General features: G+C 46.0%; 1 protein-coding gene across 4 annotated transcripts in view; it reads right to left on the bottom strand.

Moving 5' to 3' along the window:
* Positions 1–1,327: 1,327 nt before the first annotated feature.
* Positions 1,328–15,222, bottom strand: part of POU2F1 (POU class 2 homeobox 1) — an 86,226-nt gene continuing 72,331 nt past the window's right edge. For all 4 annotated transcript variants that reach the window (XM_072138892.1, XM_072138894.1, XM_072138893.1 and 1 more), the window contains 8 exons: positions 14,517–14,690; positions 12,936–13,077; positions 12,217–12,362; positions 10,423–10,602; positions 9,247–9,358; positions 7,576–7,903; positions 6,375–6,463; positions 1,328–5,483 (listed from right to left, as the gene is read on the bottom strand). In XM_072138892.1, coding sequence (XP_071994993.1) covers positions 5,182–5,483; positions 6,375–6,463; positions 7,576–7,903; positions 9,247–9,358; positions 10,423–10,602; positions 12,217–12,362; positions 12,936–13,077; positions 14,517–14,690 — 1,473 coding nt within the window. In that variant the 3' untranslated portion in view covers positions 1,328–5,181. The remainder of the gene's footprint in view (positions 5,484–6,374; positions 6,464–7,575; positions 7,904–9,246; positions 9,359–10,422; positions 10,603–12,216; positions 12,363–12,935; positions 13,078–14,516; positions 14,691–15,222) is intronic.

The following is a 15,222-nucleotide window of genomic DNA, read 5'->3' as shown; positions in this document are numbered from 1 at the left end:
TCTATAGCTTGAGTTGTCAGGTAGCCCTACAATTTGTAATTTGGTCTTAAGCGATTATTTTTTTTTTTTACACATACCAAGAGACACCACAATATCGAAAAGAACAAAAAAATAAAAAAAATATTAAATTGTTAAGAGTAAAAACAAAAAAAATAAAAAAATAAAAAACTTGGACATGACACACACAGGAATAATTACACAATCTTTGGAATTGCAGTTCCTGAAGGAAATATTGAAGGTTTGGAAACGACACGATTAGGATATAAAGACTCTGGACACATCTTTGCAGTATTTTCAGTGTATTGAGGCAACCGCGGTCCGAAACCCGATGACCGAACCCTCTGATGCCGGTTTGTACCCACTGAGGAGTGGTCATCTTATTTTTGGTAATAGATAAGCCCCTAATGTCTTCTGAAGGCCACCGCCTCTCCTGGCCGAGGGACGTTAAATAGACGTGAGTTCGGGAGAGACGCATCCCTTCCGCACCTCCCAGACGTCTACGTTACACACTTACGATACGAACACAATATAAACTCCAGCCCCCGAGAAGGACTCCAGCCCCCGAGAAGGACGCCAGCCCCCGAGAAGGACGCCAGCCCCCGAGAAGGACGCCAGCCCCCGAGAAGGACGCCAGCCCCCGAGAAGGACTCCACGGATCTCACAGTATTTGGATTCTTGGCCACAAAAAGCTCAGGTGCGATGAGGCAAACCGGCTTCACTTCCCTTCAACTTTTTGAAAGTTTTCTTTTTTTGGTAAAGATAGGCTTAGTAGCTGCACTACTATACAAAAGGAGGTCTAGTCATTCCGCTAACCCTAAACTCCGCATCCGAAACATCGGCAAAGGACGATACCAGGTTGGGAGCGCTACAATGCAAATAAAAACAAAACAAAAAAAAAAAATCAAGGAACCTCTTTCTCGTTTTTTTTTGTTCTCCCAGTTCAACTATAAGATGCATCACTTATATTTTCCAATATAGTTTTGTAACAGTAAAAAAAAAAACAAACAAACAAAAAAACTTCTTCCGAAACCCTAAATAAAAGCCAATAGGGAAGTGGTGAAGTAGGAGGATGGGATGGGTAGGTGCTAACCCCTTCTTCTGACCACCACCAGATGCAGCCCTATCATAATGAGCTCTCGGCTGAATCCGACCAAGTTTTGGCAAAAATACCCTTTTGTACTATATCCTTCTACGTCCCATTTCCGGTTCCCTTAACCCAAACCAAGACTTGTATACAGAAAAAATAAGACAACTATGCAGTAATTTAGAAGCAAAAGTTCTCCGATGAGAATTACATTATTATTGTGATTTTTAGTTATTTTTCCCCCCCCCCCAGAATTTCTGAGCCCGTCTTTGTCAAAGTCGAGAGGAGTTGAGGTATTTTTCTTTTTTTCTTAGGAGGCCAGAGACTCGTCTGGACAATGAAGGAGCTGCCATGAGAACATAAAGAGGACGACGTGTCGGGAGAATAACTTAAAAATGCGATGGACTTCAGAGGAAGGTTTTGTTTCGAAAATGGAAGGGAAAGGAATGTAGTCCCCACTGGCACAACGTTACATTTTGAAACTTTTTGGATTGACCTCTGGCTACATGGTGGACTTTCTGTTAAGCCCATAATGGACGACTCTTGCCGTTTGGTGGATTGCCTAGTGCATAAGGCTTTGTCAAAGCCTTTAAAGACGAGAATTTAAGTCATCGGAGTTGAAGCTTCTTCGGTTTTTTGATGGCCCCAAGTGTTGGAAAATAGGAATCTACATACGGTTTCCCTTCCATCCAAAGTATGTACTAATCTGTACTCGTAGTAAGTAGTGTAACCATCTAGAAAAACGGAGAACTCACATGGGGCATCATTTATCCTTTGGTATACAACGTCAATGGGGAGAGGAGTATGGTGGAGATGGACATGGGACAAATCAGGTCTACCATGGGAAGTCCGTGGTCTGTACCCAATTACACTGAGTATTTTACTATACTCACCTCATTTTGAGAGTACATGATCATCTACAACTAAAGGTCAGGTATATCTACAAGACCCTACCAGCTGTCCCAACTACACCACTACTTTACTATACTCATCCTTGGTGGAAAGCCAGTACTCCCTTGGCAAAAAAGGTTCAGAAGAACCAGAACCACCACTCGAGTGCCAATTATCCAACCACAGTGAGCCTCATTGGACACCATTACAGTATCTAACGATCATGAACATCTCAAGCCAGCTACAATACTATTCTACTATAGTTGGCCAGTCTAGGTGAAGAACATGGCCATTGGAGAGCATTATTTTTGGAGAACATCCCAGACCACTGGTGTTCTTTTAACCTTAGTGGACCTGGATACAGACCATACCAGCTCCTAATCAAGAAAGGATTAAGGGGGAATCTCCAAAACCCAATCACACATATCTTACTATAAGGGGTGTAGATGGAGACCATGGCGGTCCCTTGACCTGAGCCTTCCAGAAGGCTCAAAAGTATTGCAAATTTTACAACAGACCCTGGTTCCACGCCTGCAACAAAGATTCACGAGAATCTCCAAATTTGGATCACAAGACTAAAGGGGTAGCCCTGTTTGGAGGACCATGGCGGTACCTCGACAGTAACTTTGGTTGAAAGGCTTAGAGGCAGCTCGGGGCGATATCAAGCATAGACAATGTCTATAGAACAAGACGACCTAAAATCAGGAAAAATTTAATTCGACAACTACTTCGCCAAATCTACGAATGCAAAGTTGACGTTACCAGTGGGGATTACGAGAATGTTATGGAAGAGGAAGGGAGGAACAGAGGTGCTCAAAAACAGGACTCAAAAATTCTAGTATTTACACATGGAAATCACCCCCATAAAATTAGAGTTTGCCTCGAACACAAAAAAAAAAAAAAAAATTACAAAAGCAGCAACATTTATATATAAAATTAAACCCCCCCACCGTGAAAAAAAAACAAAACAAAACTGAAATAAATTGTCAGTAGCATCTATCTTGTCACTCACTGCGTCTGAACTGCACTTAACGCAAAACTAGTCCATTAGTACAGCAGCTTGCTAGAAATTGACTTTGGTTCAAGCTTTTCGATAACCGTCCTCTGCTGCGGGAAGAAGCCAGCGACGGGCGCGCGCGCACACGTGTACAGAAGGCGGCGGCGTGCCGGGCTTTTCTGCAGCATGGAAGAGGTTAAAGTATATTTTTAACAACGTAAAAAAAAAAAAAACCATTACACACACACACACACGTGCACAAGGTCGGGTGACACGGGTTAGTAGACTGCTCGCAGTTCACTAGTCTATCGAAGTTAGAGACGGAGAAATTGCTATATTAGGAATTACAGGCAAAAACGAAGAATCGAGTCGAGAAAAAAAGTCTTCTGCCCGTTTCAAGATCTTCCCCCCCCCCACCAGAAGTCCGAGGGGGGGGGGGGATGTCCTCTACACAGGAGAGCTGGACATCCGTGTAGGATAGCGGGCACAAGGCGACCCCATGCAAAAGGCCTAGTAGTGTGAACTGCAGGGCAGCGATCCAGTCTGCATCACTGTCATTCACTCAAAAATTTTTGGTTTTCTTAGAGCAGTAAAATGAATGAAAAGGGAAATACAGAAATCCTACGGATAAGTGAACTACTTCCAGGCTCGCAGATAGAAGAGGCAGATCCCGCACACGCTGCAAGCACCTGGTCCCTACATCATAACTTATTGACGTCTCTACTGAGCGCGCTCAATCACCGGGACACCGGGCCCTTATGATGTGTGCAAAGAGGCTCAAACCCCCCTGCCCCCCCGACCCGAAACAACAAAGCCTAACACAATAAGCCAAGCAACCTTTGTCACTCCAGCTGCTGCTCCAGTCATTCCCAGCAACAAAGAAGCCGCAAGGTGGGGAACGTTTTACCATTTCCAAGTCTGATTCCGGTCTGTATTAAGCGGCCACAAAATCAAAAATATAAGTAAAAAAAAAAAACAAACCTGCCGGGCTGGTGGGCGGGGGAGAAGGTTTCATCATTCAGGCCTGTAATCAGATCTCTGAGCTGATGCTTTGCACACATCACGGACATCAATTAGTCCTGGAACATTGTTTTACACCGTCAGTCAACTTTTACTGCTTCCTATCAGTCCTGCAACTTTTACAAAAGTTTGTCATCCCTATAGGTTATATGCAAAAATGTTAAGCAATATATGGTTGCGTTTATTTGCGACCATCACTTAACCCCAAAGCAAAGCATCACAAGACCCTATTATTCAGTAAAAGTTGCAGGAAGGTGGAATAATGCTCATAGGTTAAAGTCGCTTGCGGACGATGCCATTTCATAGCTAGCACAACCAATGCTACAGATTATGTTGCTAGCGCTTCCGCCAGACGTTTGATGGATATTACTATGGCTTCCTAGTGTCCCGCCCCTGGGTGTGGTCACCAGTGATTGAGCAGAGATCGGTAGTATTTTTTTCATATTGCTGAAGTTTTACCCGATATTTCTCACCAAAATGCCACCAACTACAACGTCCTCCCATCAGAAGGGTCCAACACCTTTTAAAGTCAGGGACCAAAGTTAATAAAAAAGAAATAAATTGGCCAAAAAAGACAAAAAAACAAAAACATCAGTAATACAGGCCCGCCTAAAATTGTACCAGTTACGAAAAAAAAGGAACCCCCAACATTTCGATATGACTATAAACACCTTGCATGACATAAAGGTCTGTACAACAGACCCGTACAAAAATGATAATTACAAAAAAAAAAAAAAAAAGAAAATAATAATAATAAAAAGTAGATTCCGACTAAAGCAAATTCCCATTTCCAATATCCGATTTTTTTTTTTTCCTTCTTTCCTTTTGCTTCAACAACCAAACCTTTTACCTTGTCCATGAGAGACTGCTGGAAATGATAAGTAGTCCTTTCACTTTTTTTTGTGATAATTTTTTTTTTCTTTTTCTAAACGTATGTGAATTTTTTTTTTTGTCTTTTTTGTTTTTTTTCCTTTTTTACATTTTTGGTTAGAAAGTTCTCTGATCAGTGGCTTATCCTGAAAAGAGATCGTTTGTTATAAAATTAGGCAAAATGTCCATCTGTTATTTGTTCTTGACTTTTTATGAATTTGCCGTGTCGGACTCTCCCATTCTCCCCGGGAGAGAACGCAACGCACCAGGTTTTTATCGTTGGGTTGGTCGATCACTGGTCGATCCCTTCGCCCCCGGCTCACTGTGCTTTGGAGCCTGAAGTGGTGGTGGAAGCGGCTCCGCTGGCAGTGGCCACTGTAAAGAGAGAGTTTTGGATGGAGTCGACTGAGGAGGTGGCGTGAAGGCTTGTGATGGGCGTCGCTGCCCCTCCGGAGGCCGCCGATACCAAGCTGACCGGGCTGCTGGTGAGCAGAGAGAGGTTTTGAGGGTTGAGGAACAGGGGTGCAGTCACTATATTAGGGGTTCCTCCTGCGTTGGCAAACACCAAGTTTCCAGTAGCATCCAGGGATGTTATTGGAAGAGATCCGCTAGATGCCAAAGCTATTCGGTACAAACAAGAGAAAAAAAAAATAATGATGGTAAAGTGTAAAAAATTTTGGAGAAAACACAATAAAATGCTCAAGCTTTATAATTTTTTTAACCCTTTATCAACACTGCAATCCCCACCACTCCCCAAAGCAAAGTCATGAAATTGATTGATAAAAACCTGACTGCATGCAGCCACCACTAGGGGGAGCTCAAAGTAAAATATTCAGGAAAAGAGATGAGCAGACACAATGTTTCAGTTCGGGTTTGTTTTGCGCAACCCAGACATATTGCCGAACTGCCAATCCCTCCTGGCCAATCATAGTCATGGCTAGTTACAAGGGGTGTTAATTTACCAGATTGGCTCGTCGGCCAGCAATATGTCCGGTTCTCGTGAGAGGAACCCGATTGGAAACATTGGGTCTGCATATCTGTATTCAGGAACTTTTGACACCACAGATCGGAATGTGACTTGAAGGGATTGTGACGTGGAATATATTTTGGTGCCCAGGAGGCGGGGCTTACATGTGGGCAGCACCGAGCTCTCTTCACTAAACGATTCCTGACCCCCTTCTCCAATGAGTGGTGCCAGTGTTCACCATATAGTTCAGTATCTAAGCAGAGGTTTTTGGTGCTCTGTAACAGATTGGCGGTGGAGATCGTACGAAATTAACTAGCGCAAAATTTTAGAATTTCAAAAGAATTCTGCTGCGTTATGGATGTTCTATCTGACAAATGTATATAAATTGTTGCAACTTTTATACCCGATCAGTCTGTGTTCTTCTGACTTCTATGTGTAGTGATGGTGCGGTGGTGGGTTGGTCGCCGTAGTAGTGTCCGCATATGATTAGTATTATGGATGCCCCCGCCCACCCCCCCTCCCGCTACAAGCGTGGCCCCTCTGACCTTGTATTGTTGCCAGCGTGCTGTTACTCATCAGAGCCGGGCTAATAGCACTGCCCAGCGTTCCCGGATTGAGGCTGAATAAGGCTCCTCTGCGAACAAAAGACATAGAAAACCACATCAGTCATACATAATGGAGAACAATACAAACCCCCCCATCCCGAAACAAAGGGAGCGTGTCACAGCGCGTTATACACGCGTCATACGTATGACAGCCGGCAGATGCTCCACGTTCTGAGGCACGAGGACAGGAAGATGCATAATCACATGCAGTCACCCCGGGGTCACACACACCCGGGGGCCATTGTCCGAGCAGAAGGCGGAGGAATAGCAAGAATGTAACAAGCAACTGTCTCTACAATACCGATGTATCGCAAGGAAGAAACATCGCAGGAGAGGTTTTTAGATTATTAACGACTAATGAGAAAAAAAATTAAGGAAAATTACCATTAGATTCCATCCTGATAAAGCAGGGACATTACTAGATCCAGGCACCGGGACTTGGTATCTTCTTATATCTGTTATCCATGACCTCCTTGCTTCTAAAAATCAACTATTACAATTATGTTAAAGAGTTCAGAAGGGTTCTGGGGCTTGTTTCCAGAACCCCTCCGTGCTGTAGCTTCACAGTCTGTTACACTGTCTACCTCAGTACTTCCCCCTCTCACACAGAGGAGGTAGTGCTCCTGCACAGTGTAACAGCTATACTGCAGCACAGAGGGGCTCAGGTAACGCCCTGCTGGCTCATTAGCCGAATTAGAAGAGTTGATATTAGGAGGAAGGATAAAAAAAATATACCACAGTTACCGTGCCTGGATCCCTCAGGATGGATTTTGATGGTAAATTTCATTAATGGCGTAATATAACTCAATACTGTAAAATTTGATAAAAATGTGGGAGTCTAGGGATAACTAGGATAATGCCGACCGGGAACGTTAAAGGTCCGAACCGGGAACGGTAAAGGTCCGAACCGGGAACGGTAAAGGTCCGAACCGGGAACGTTAAAGGTCCGAACCGGGAACGTTAAAGGTCCGAACCGGGAACGTTAAAGTTCCGAACCGGGAACGTTGTCCCATTGGTGTCTGAAGAGGTTTCAAACAAGTTGAATCCCTACGCAGACGTAAGGACACATCCTCGATCCATATGGAATTGGATCAGGTGTGTGAATGTGTGTGAACACACAACTACAAAAATAAACCCTTACCCAGCAGCGAACTGTGAGGATGCCATCAGGCCTGGGTTGAGACCAGCGGCGGCCATGGCGGCTAGGCTTGCGTTGGCTCCTTGTAGTGCTGAGGCGGCCGCAGTGTGGATTCCAGATGTAGTGACCACCACTGGGCCAGAACTCATGGCGGAGGTGATGGGGGCGGAGGTGGTGTGCGTTGTACCAGTTTCGCTTGCGCTGGACGTTTCTGTAGCTCCAGCAGATGCGGATGGGGAAGGGCTCAGAGATGGAGACGTCAGGACAGAGGAGACTGGGGGTGCAGTAGATATCACGGTCGCCGTGTTGGCTGTGGGTGTTCCTGTTGTGCCTTTTCAAATAAAAGCAGAACACAGAATAAAAATAATGAAATAATAAATCTAGATCTCATGTGCTTATAACATATTTTGCTACCAAAAGCAGCAGAATAGTGAGTGCAGCTCTGGAGTACAATACAGGATGTAACTCGGGATTAGTACAGGATAAGTAATGTCATGTATGTAAACAGTGACTGCACCACCAGCAGAATAGTGAGTGCAGCTCTGGAGTATAATACAGGATGTAACTCAGGATCAGTACAGGATAAGTAATGTCATGTATGTACACAGTGACTGCACCAGCAGCAGAATAGTGAGTGCAGCTCTGGGGTATAATACAGGATGTAACGCAGGATCAGTACAGGATAAGTAATGTATGTACACAGTGACTGCACCAGCAGCAGAATAGTGAGTGCAGCTCTGGAGTATAATACAGGATGTAACTAGGGATCAGTACAGGATAAGTAATGTCATGTATGTACACAGTGACTGCACCAGCAGCAGAATAGTGAGTGCAGCTCTGGAGTATAATACAGGATGTGACTCAGGATCAGTACAGGATAAGTAATGTCATGTATGTACACAGTGACTGCACCAGCAGCAGAATAGTGAGTGCAGCTCTGGGGTATAATACAGGATGTAACTCAGGATCAGTACAGGATAAGTAATGTCATGTATGTACACAGTGACTGCACCAGCAGCAGAATAGTGAGTGCAGCTCTGGGGTATAATACAGGATGTAACTCAGGATCAGTACAGGATAAGTAATGCCATGTATGTACACAGTGACTGCACCAGCAGCAGAATAGTGAGTGCAGCTCTGGGGTATAATACAGGATGTAACTCAGGATCAGTACAGGATAAGTAATGTCATGTATGTACACAGTGACTGCACCAGCAGCAGAATAGTGAGTGCAGCTCTGGAGTATAATACAGGATGTAACTCAGGATCAGTACAGGATAAGTAATGTCATGTATGTACACAGTGACTGCACCAGCAGCAGAATTGTGAGTGCAGCTCTGGAGTATAATACAGGATGTAACTCAGGATCAGTACAGGATAAGTAATGTCATGTATGTACACAGTGACTGCACCAGCAGCAGAATAGTGAGTGCAGCTCTGGGGTATAATACAGGATGTAACTCAGGATCAGTACAGGATAAGTAATGTCATGTATGTACACAGTGACTGCACCAGCAGCAGAATAGTGAGTGCAGCTCTGGAGTATAATACAGGATGTAACTCCGGATCAGTACAGGATAAGTCATGTCATGTATGTACACAGTGACTGCACCAGCAGCAGAATAGTGAGTGCAGCTCTGGAGTATAATACAGGATGTAACTCCGGATCAGTACCTGTGGCAGAGAAGCTGGTCACGGCTGCTGTAGCGCTGGTTAATGGCAGCACGGGGTTCACGGTTAATGTGGTCGCTGCGCTGCTCGTCACAAGGCTCGGTGTTGAGGCCACCTGAAAAAAAAACAATGGAAACATCAGAGCTCAGGACAAGTTAAGGAGATGAAAGGTAATAACTCTGTCCCGATGTTTGCTGGAGCTACTATATCTAATGACCTGAGGTCTGGGGATAACACTGATTAGAGATAGATGTACTGTACCTACCACTGATTCTGGTGAGATATCAAGTGCTATGGGGGTCCACCGACTCCCCGCCCCTCCCCTTCCACATGTTACATACAGGTTAATAGACAGCAGCGTTCCGTGTTCCGATCCCACATGCTTTGTATAGGTCCTGTATGTCAGACACTTACAGTTCTGCAGCAGATATCTGGCTCCATTCCTGAGTAGCAGTGACTCCGGAGCAGATGTGCAGATTTATTGGGCGGGGGAGGGGAGCGCACACCTGACACCAATCCAGCAGCGCCGCTGCCATTAAGCCATTTGCCGCGTTACGACGTGTGCAGTCGGGTGAATCGTGCGGCCTCGTGTGCAGTTACTCATTGACAGCGACCACCTGCTCTCTGCCGCTCAATTACCCCAAGTGAACGGCCGGAGCCATAAAACCCGCGGGTATTTATAACCTGTGGCCCGATGCAGAGCGCAAGATAAATCATTCATTACAATATGGCGCTGCCGGGAACTGCAGACTGATAGAAGGGATCAGAACATGGGGGGGAAAAAAACTAGAATACTGCACAATTTAACCTGTTCACTCCAGGGACACCATAAAATAAAGCAGAATGTACATAGATCCCGCTAAAATGTAACGCAATAGCAAGTGTATACATCTGTGGTCACTGCACACCACAGGGGGGCGCTCAGGAGCTTACTGCATACTGGGTTATAATTACATTCTATGAGAAAGTTGTATTCATTGAGCTCCCTCTAGTGGTGGTTAAAGGCTGTAAGAATACTTCTATGCAGAGGATTTGGAGCTCTGCAGCTTCCTCGCCTGCTTTGTCATCTGGTTTGCTTGCTGTCAATGTACATTATATATTATGTGTCGTCTACTTCAGATATAATATCGTAGAGATCATGTAAAGGCGACAATGCAGGGGCCCCTCCTGAATCCTTACCAGAGAAGTCGGACTAGGGAACATTGCTTTAATGGGAGAGTTACTGGATCCGCCGCTGCTGGGAGGGTTGATCCTTTTTTCCTTCTGACGCCGGTTACAGAACCAAACACGGATCACTTCCTTTTCCATGTGCAGCTGGTCAGCTATCATGGTGATCTCCTCCGAGGTAGGCTTTTGGTTCTGTGTCAGAAAACGGATGGTTAGAAGAGGCTGCAGACCTGTGATGGGTTTTCTAGGGTGTCACATGCAAACTGAGCGATTCTGATGACAACGTTAGAGGTTCAGGTGCACAGCCGTATCCATATCCATGCACACACCTGCACCCACATTAATGTGCACCCTCACACATACATGCACACACCTGCACCCACATTAATGTGCACACTTGCACATATATGCACACACCTGCACCCACATTAATGTGCACCCTCGCATATACATGCACACACCTGCACCCACATTAATGTGCACCCTCGCACATACATGCACCCACATTAATGTGCACCCTCGAAACATACATGCACACACCTGCACCCACATTAATGTGCACCCTCGCATATACATGCACACACCTGCACCGACATTAATGTGGACCCTCGCACATACATGCACACACCAGCACCCACATTAATGTGCACCCTCGCACATACATGCACACACCTGCATCCACATTAATGTGCACCCTCGCACATACATGCACACACCTGCATCCACATTAATGTGCACCCTCGCACATACATGCACACACCTGCACCCACATTAATGTGCACCCTCGCACATACATGCACACACCTGCACCCACATTAATGTGCACCCTCGAAACATACATGCACACACCTGCACCCACATTAATGTGCACCCTCGCACATACATGCACACACACACCTGCACCCTCATTAATGTGCACCCTCGCACATACATGCACACACACACCTGCACCCTCATTAATGTGCACCCTCGCACATACATGCACACACACACCTGCACCCACATTAATGTGCACCCTCGCACATACATGCACACACACACCTGCACCCACATTAATGTGCACCCTCGCACATACATGCACACACACACCTGCACCCACATTAATGTGCACCCTCGCACATACATGCACACACACACCTGCACCCACATTAATGTGCACCCTCGCACATACATGCACACACCTGCACCCACATTAATGTGCACCCTCGCACATACATGCACACACCTGCACCCACATTAATGTGCACCCTCGCACATACATGCACACACCTGCACCCACATTAATGTGCACCCTCGCACATACATGCACACACCTGCACCCACATTAATGTGCACCCTCGCACATACATGCACACACCTGCACCCACATTAATGTGCACCCTCGCACATACAGGCACACACCTGCACCCACATTAATGTGCACCCTCGCACATACAGGCACACACCTGCACCCACATTAATGTGCACCCTCGCACATACATGCACACACCTGCACCCACATTAATGTGCACCCTCGCACATACATGCACACACCTGCACCCACATTAATGTGCACCCTCGCACATACCTGCACCCACATTAATGTGCTCACCCATGCACACCCCCATATTAAGTAATGTGCACACTCGCACATACTTGCACACCCAGCACACATCAAAGTCTGCATGAGTAATGATAACCCTACACCCTACAGTAATGAGATGTGGACACACTAGCAGGACCTCAGAGTTGGGGTGTTAGTGTGTGACCCCTCTCAGTACAGCAGATATTATAAGCAGTAGTTTTTTTTACCCCTCCAGCACTGACCTCCAGGAAACTCTTCTCTAAGGCCACGCGTATGTTGGTCTCTATGCTGGTGCGTTTTTTCCTCCTGCGGTTCAGCCCCTCCATTCCGTGACCTGGGGAGTTCATAACGTTGGGGCTCGAAAGAGCGGAATCCGACGTGATGTTCTCTGGAGAAGAAGAGAGATGCTTGTCATTTCTAGATTTCCATGAGTTGGGGGGACGCCTCAATACATAACAGCTGCAGCTTTTTCTACAGTGAGTGGATATGGGAAGGCCTTAAAAGGGAATCTGTCAGCAGGATTTAGACACCAAACCTGCACTGGGGTCTGGTATCCTGGCCAAGTAATTTTACATTAGAAGTCACTGGAATATCAGATAAAGAGTCATGGGGGTGGAGTCTCTCTAAAGAGTCCTGCTGGTCAGTGCCTTTTGTCTAGGCCGGCTTCTGTCTAGTCCGGGATCTATCATCGCTGGTGACGTCATCTCGTGCCCATGGGGTGGGGGTGTAGGGTGTAGTAGCCAGTAGTAGGTGTAGTAGCCCAGATTTACCCATGTCAAGGGCTGCAGGAGAGGGACGTCACATAAGAGCCTAGCTGACGGGTTCCTCCTAAAGTGCAACTCCATCCTCCATTACCACTTTAAGAAGAACCATTCAGCATGTGAAATCCAGATGTGGCTCCATCCCCCCCCCCCGTCATGCACATCCGCCACGTCCTGGGGGTCTCCGGCGGGTCACTCACCTGCATCGTTCAGCCACTTCTCCAGGAGAGGCTTTAATTTGCACATGTTTTTAAAGCTGAGGTTCAAGGCTTCGAAGCGAGAAATAGTAGTTTGGCTAAAGTCATTTCCATAGAGTTTGCCCATAGCAAGCCCCACATCACCCTACGAGAGAAGAGAAAGTTATCAGGGTGTTAATAGGATGTAAGGCGACCTCTGACCCCCCTCCTGTAGCTTATACTAAGGGGCCTTTGTGTGTGTCCGATATAACATGATCCAGAATTTAAATATTTGCTTGCAATTTTAAATAAACAACAAGAAAAAAAAAATCCTAAAAAAAATAATTTATATGAGCCCCCTCCAACTGACCCCCTTCTTTTAGCTAAAAAATTGTTTCCCTCACATCCACATAAAATCAATGTTCTCTTGACAGGCAGCAGCGAGTCAGAGGGGCGTGGTCTCCTCAGCTCAGTCTAGCGAGTCCTCCCCATGCCTTATGCTTCTTCTCACCCTTCATGTCATATGTCCAGGGTGACATCATCTAAGGTCTTTTACCCACTAACATTTGCAAGATGTACCCCATGTATGTATCTGATCACATGAAATCACAGCAGCCTCCATGGACTTCTCCTCCTCATTCTCCATGCAGGCTGCTGTGATTTCATGTGATCAGATACATACATGGGGTACATCTTGCTAATGTTAATGGGTAAAGGATGTCACCCTGGTCACATCGCCTGAAGTGCTGAATTGTGAGAAGGAGGCGGCATGGTGAACAGCTGCTGGACTGAGCAGGTCACACCCCTCAGACTCTTGCTAGATATGGCTGTATCCTAAGTAAAAACTTGACTTAATGGGGATGTGAGGGGAAAAGAAGGGGGGCATTTAGTTTGGGCTCTATGGGAACCTGTCACTAGCTGTATTTATGAAAAATGTCATGGGTTCCCTATGAAAATGATGCTAAATTTTTTTTTTAATTACATGTTCGAATAAGAAAAAAATAAAAAGACTTTAAAAAAAAAAATTAAACCACAATTCTGAAGAAATACAAGTCATTCAGATCCAGCTGTGCATACATTTGTATGTAAAGTATGTGAACGCTCCCACCACTGGGTGGTGCCAATTCACCAACGGACTGGAGGAGACTGAAGATCTGCAAGGACAAGGAGTCTCCCAAAATCTGCCTCCCTACCCCCCCTCCCTCCGCTGGTCCAGGTGCCATGAATGCGGCTCCTTCATATCTATGGACATTGAATAGACAATCTAACCACCGTAAAATCCCACAAAAGTCGCACACACTTAGGAGGCGCACTGAAGGCGGTAAAGGTTACGCACTCGCCGGCTGCTTTTAGGAGTATTAACCTTTAAAGCCTGAAATGCAGGGAAAAAGCTTGTGGGGGCGAGCGGCGCGGCGCTAAAGTAAGAGCAGGGGCCATGCTGAGAAAAATACCAAGGCTTTTAAACTATAGGGCAAGGAAAGAGCTAGCCTTTTATTAAGTGATGTCTCCCCAGACGGGGGGTGCTGGTGAGATCAGGATGTTAAGTGGGCCCCCCGCCGGGATGAGATGTGCTGCACCCCACCCCCCGGAGTACTCTGCACTTACCTGAGTGAATCCAAGTTTGATGCGTCTTTGTTTAAAAGTCTTTGCAAACTGCTCGAGCTCCTCCAAGTCGCTGGGCTCCTCCAGGCTCGGAGTGTCGATTCGCTTTGGTGTTGTCTGGCTCTGTGGAAGATGTTGTACAGGGGTCGCAGCTATTGTGCGTGTGGGGGTTGCTGGCTGCAAGAGGGAAAGAAGAAGAAGCGGCCTGGTAAATATCACCTATGGAGAAGACTACAGCGGATATAGATTGTGCCGTATGATCCCGTCTGCTGTGGATTATGACAGCATCGAAATCAATGAGAAATAACCTGCATGGCCAATTTAGAAAGTTACCCCCTTATCCACAGAATAGGGCATAACAATCTGATTGGTGATGATAACAGGACCCCCAGCGAGCGGCAGAATGGAGTCCATTTCTCACTAGTGAGTGGAACAACAATATGTGCATGCGGTATCTGACCATCAATATAATTGTCGGGATACCAGAGCGCTGTGTTCAGCAATCTCCAACCACTCCCATAGAATTGGATGGACACATGCTCATCCTGACAACCCCCTGTTCTTACTCACGACTGCCCAGGGCCCACTCAGTGTTCCTTACCGTCCTTCGCTAATTACATTGTTATCCCCTACGGAATTCCTAAATTGTTACAACGTTTCAAATCCAGTATATACATTTCTACGGTCTGGTTCACACAGTGGTTTTGGT

Source organism: Engystomops pustulosus, chromosome 2, assembly GCF_040894005.1.
Source record: "Engystomops pustulosus chromosome 2, aEngPut4.maternal, whole genome shotgun sequence".
NCBI classification, from domain to species: domain Eukaryota; kingdom Metazoa; phylum Chordata; class Amphibia; order Anura; family Leptodactylidae; genus Engystomops; species Engystomops pustulosus.
Note: the sequence above shows the minus strand (reverse complement) of the source record. Positions and strands in the feature narration are given on the sequence as shown.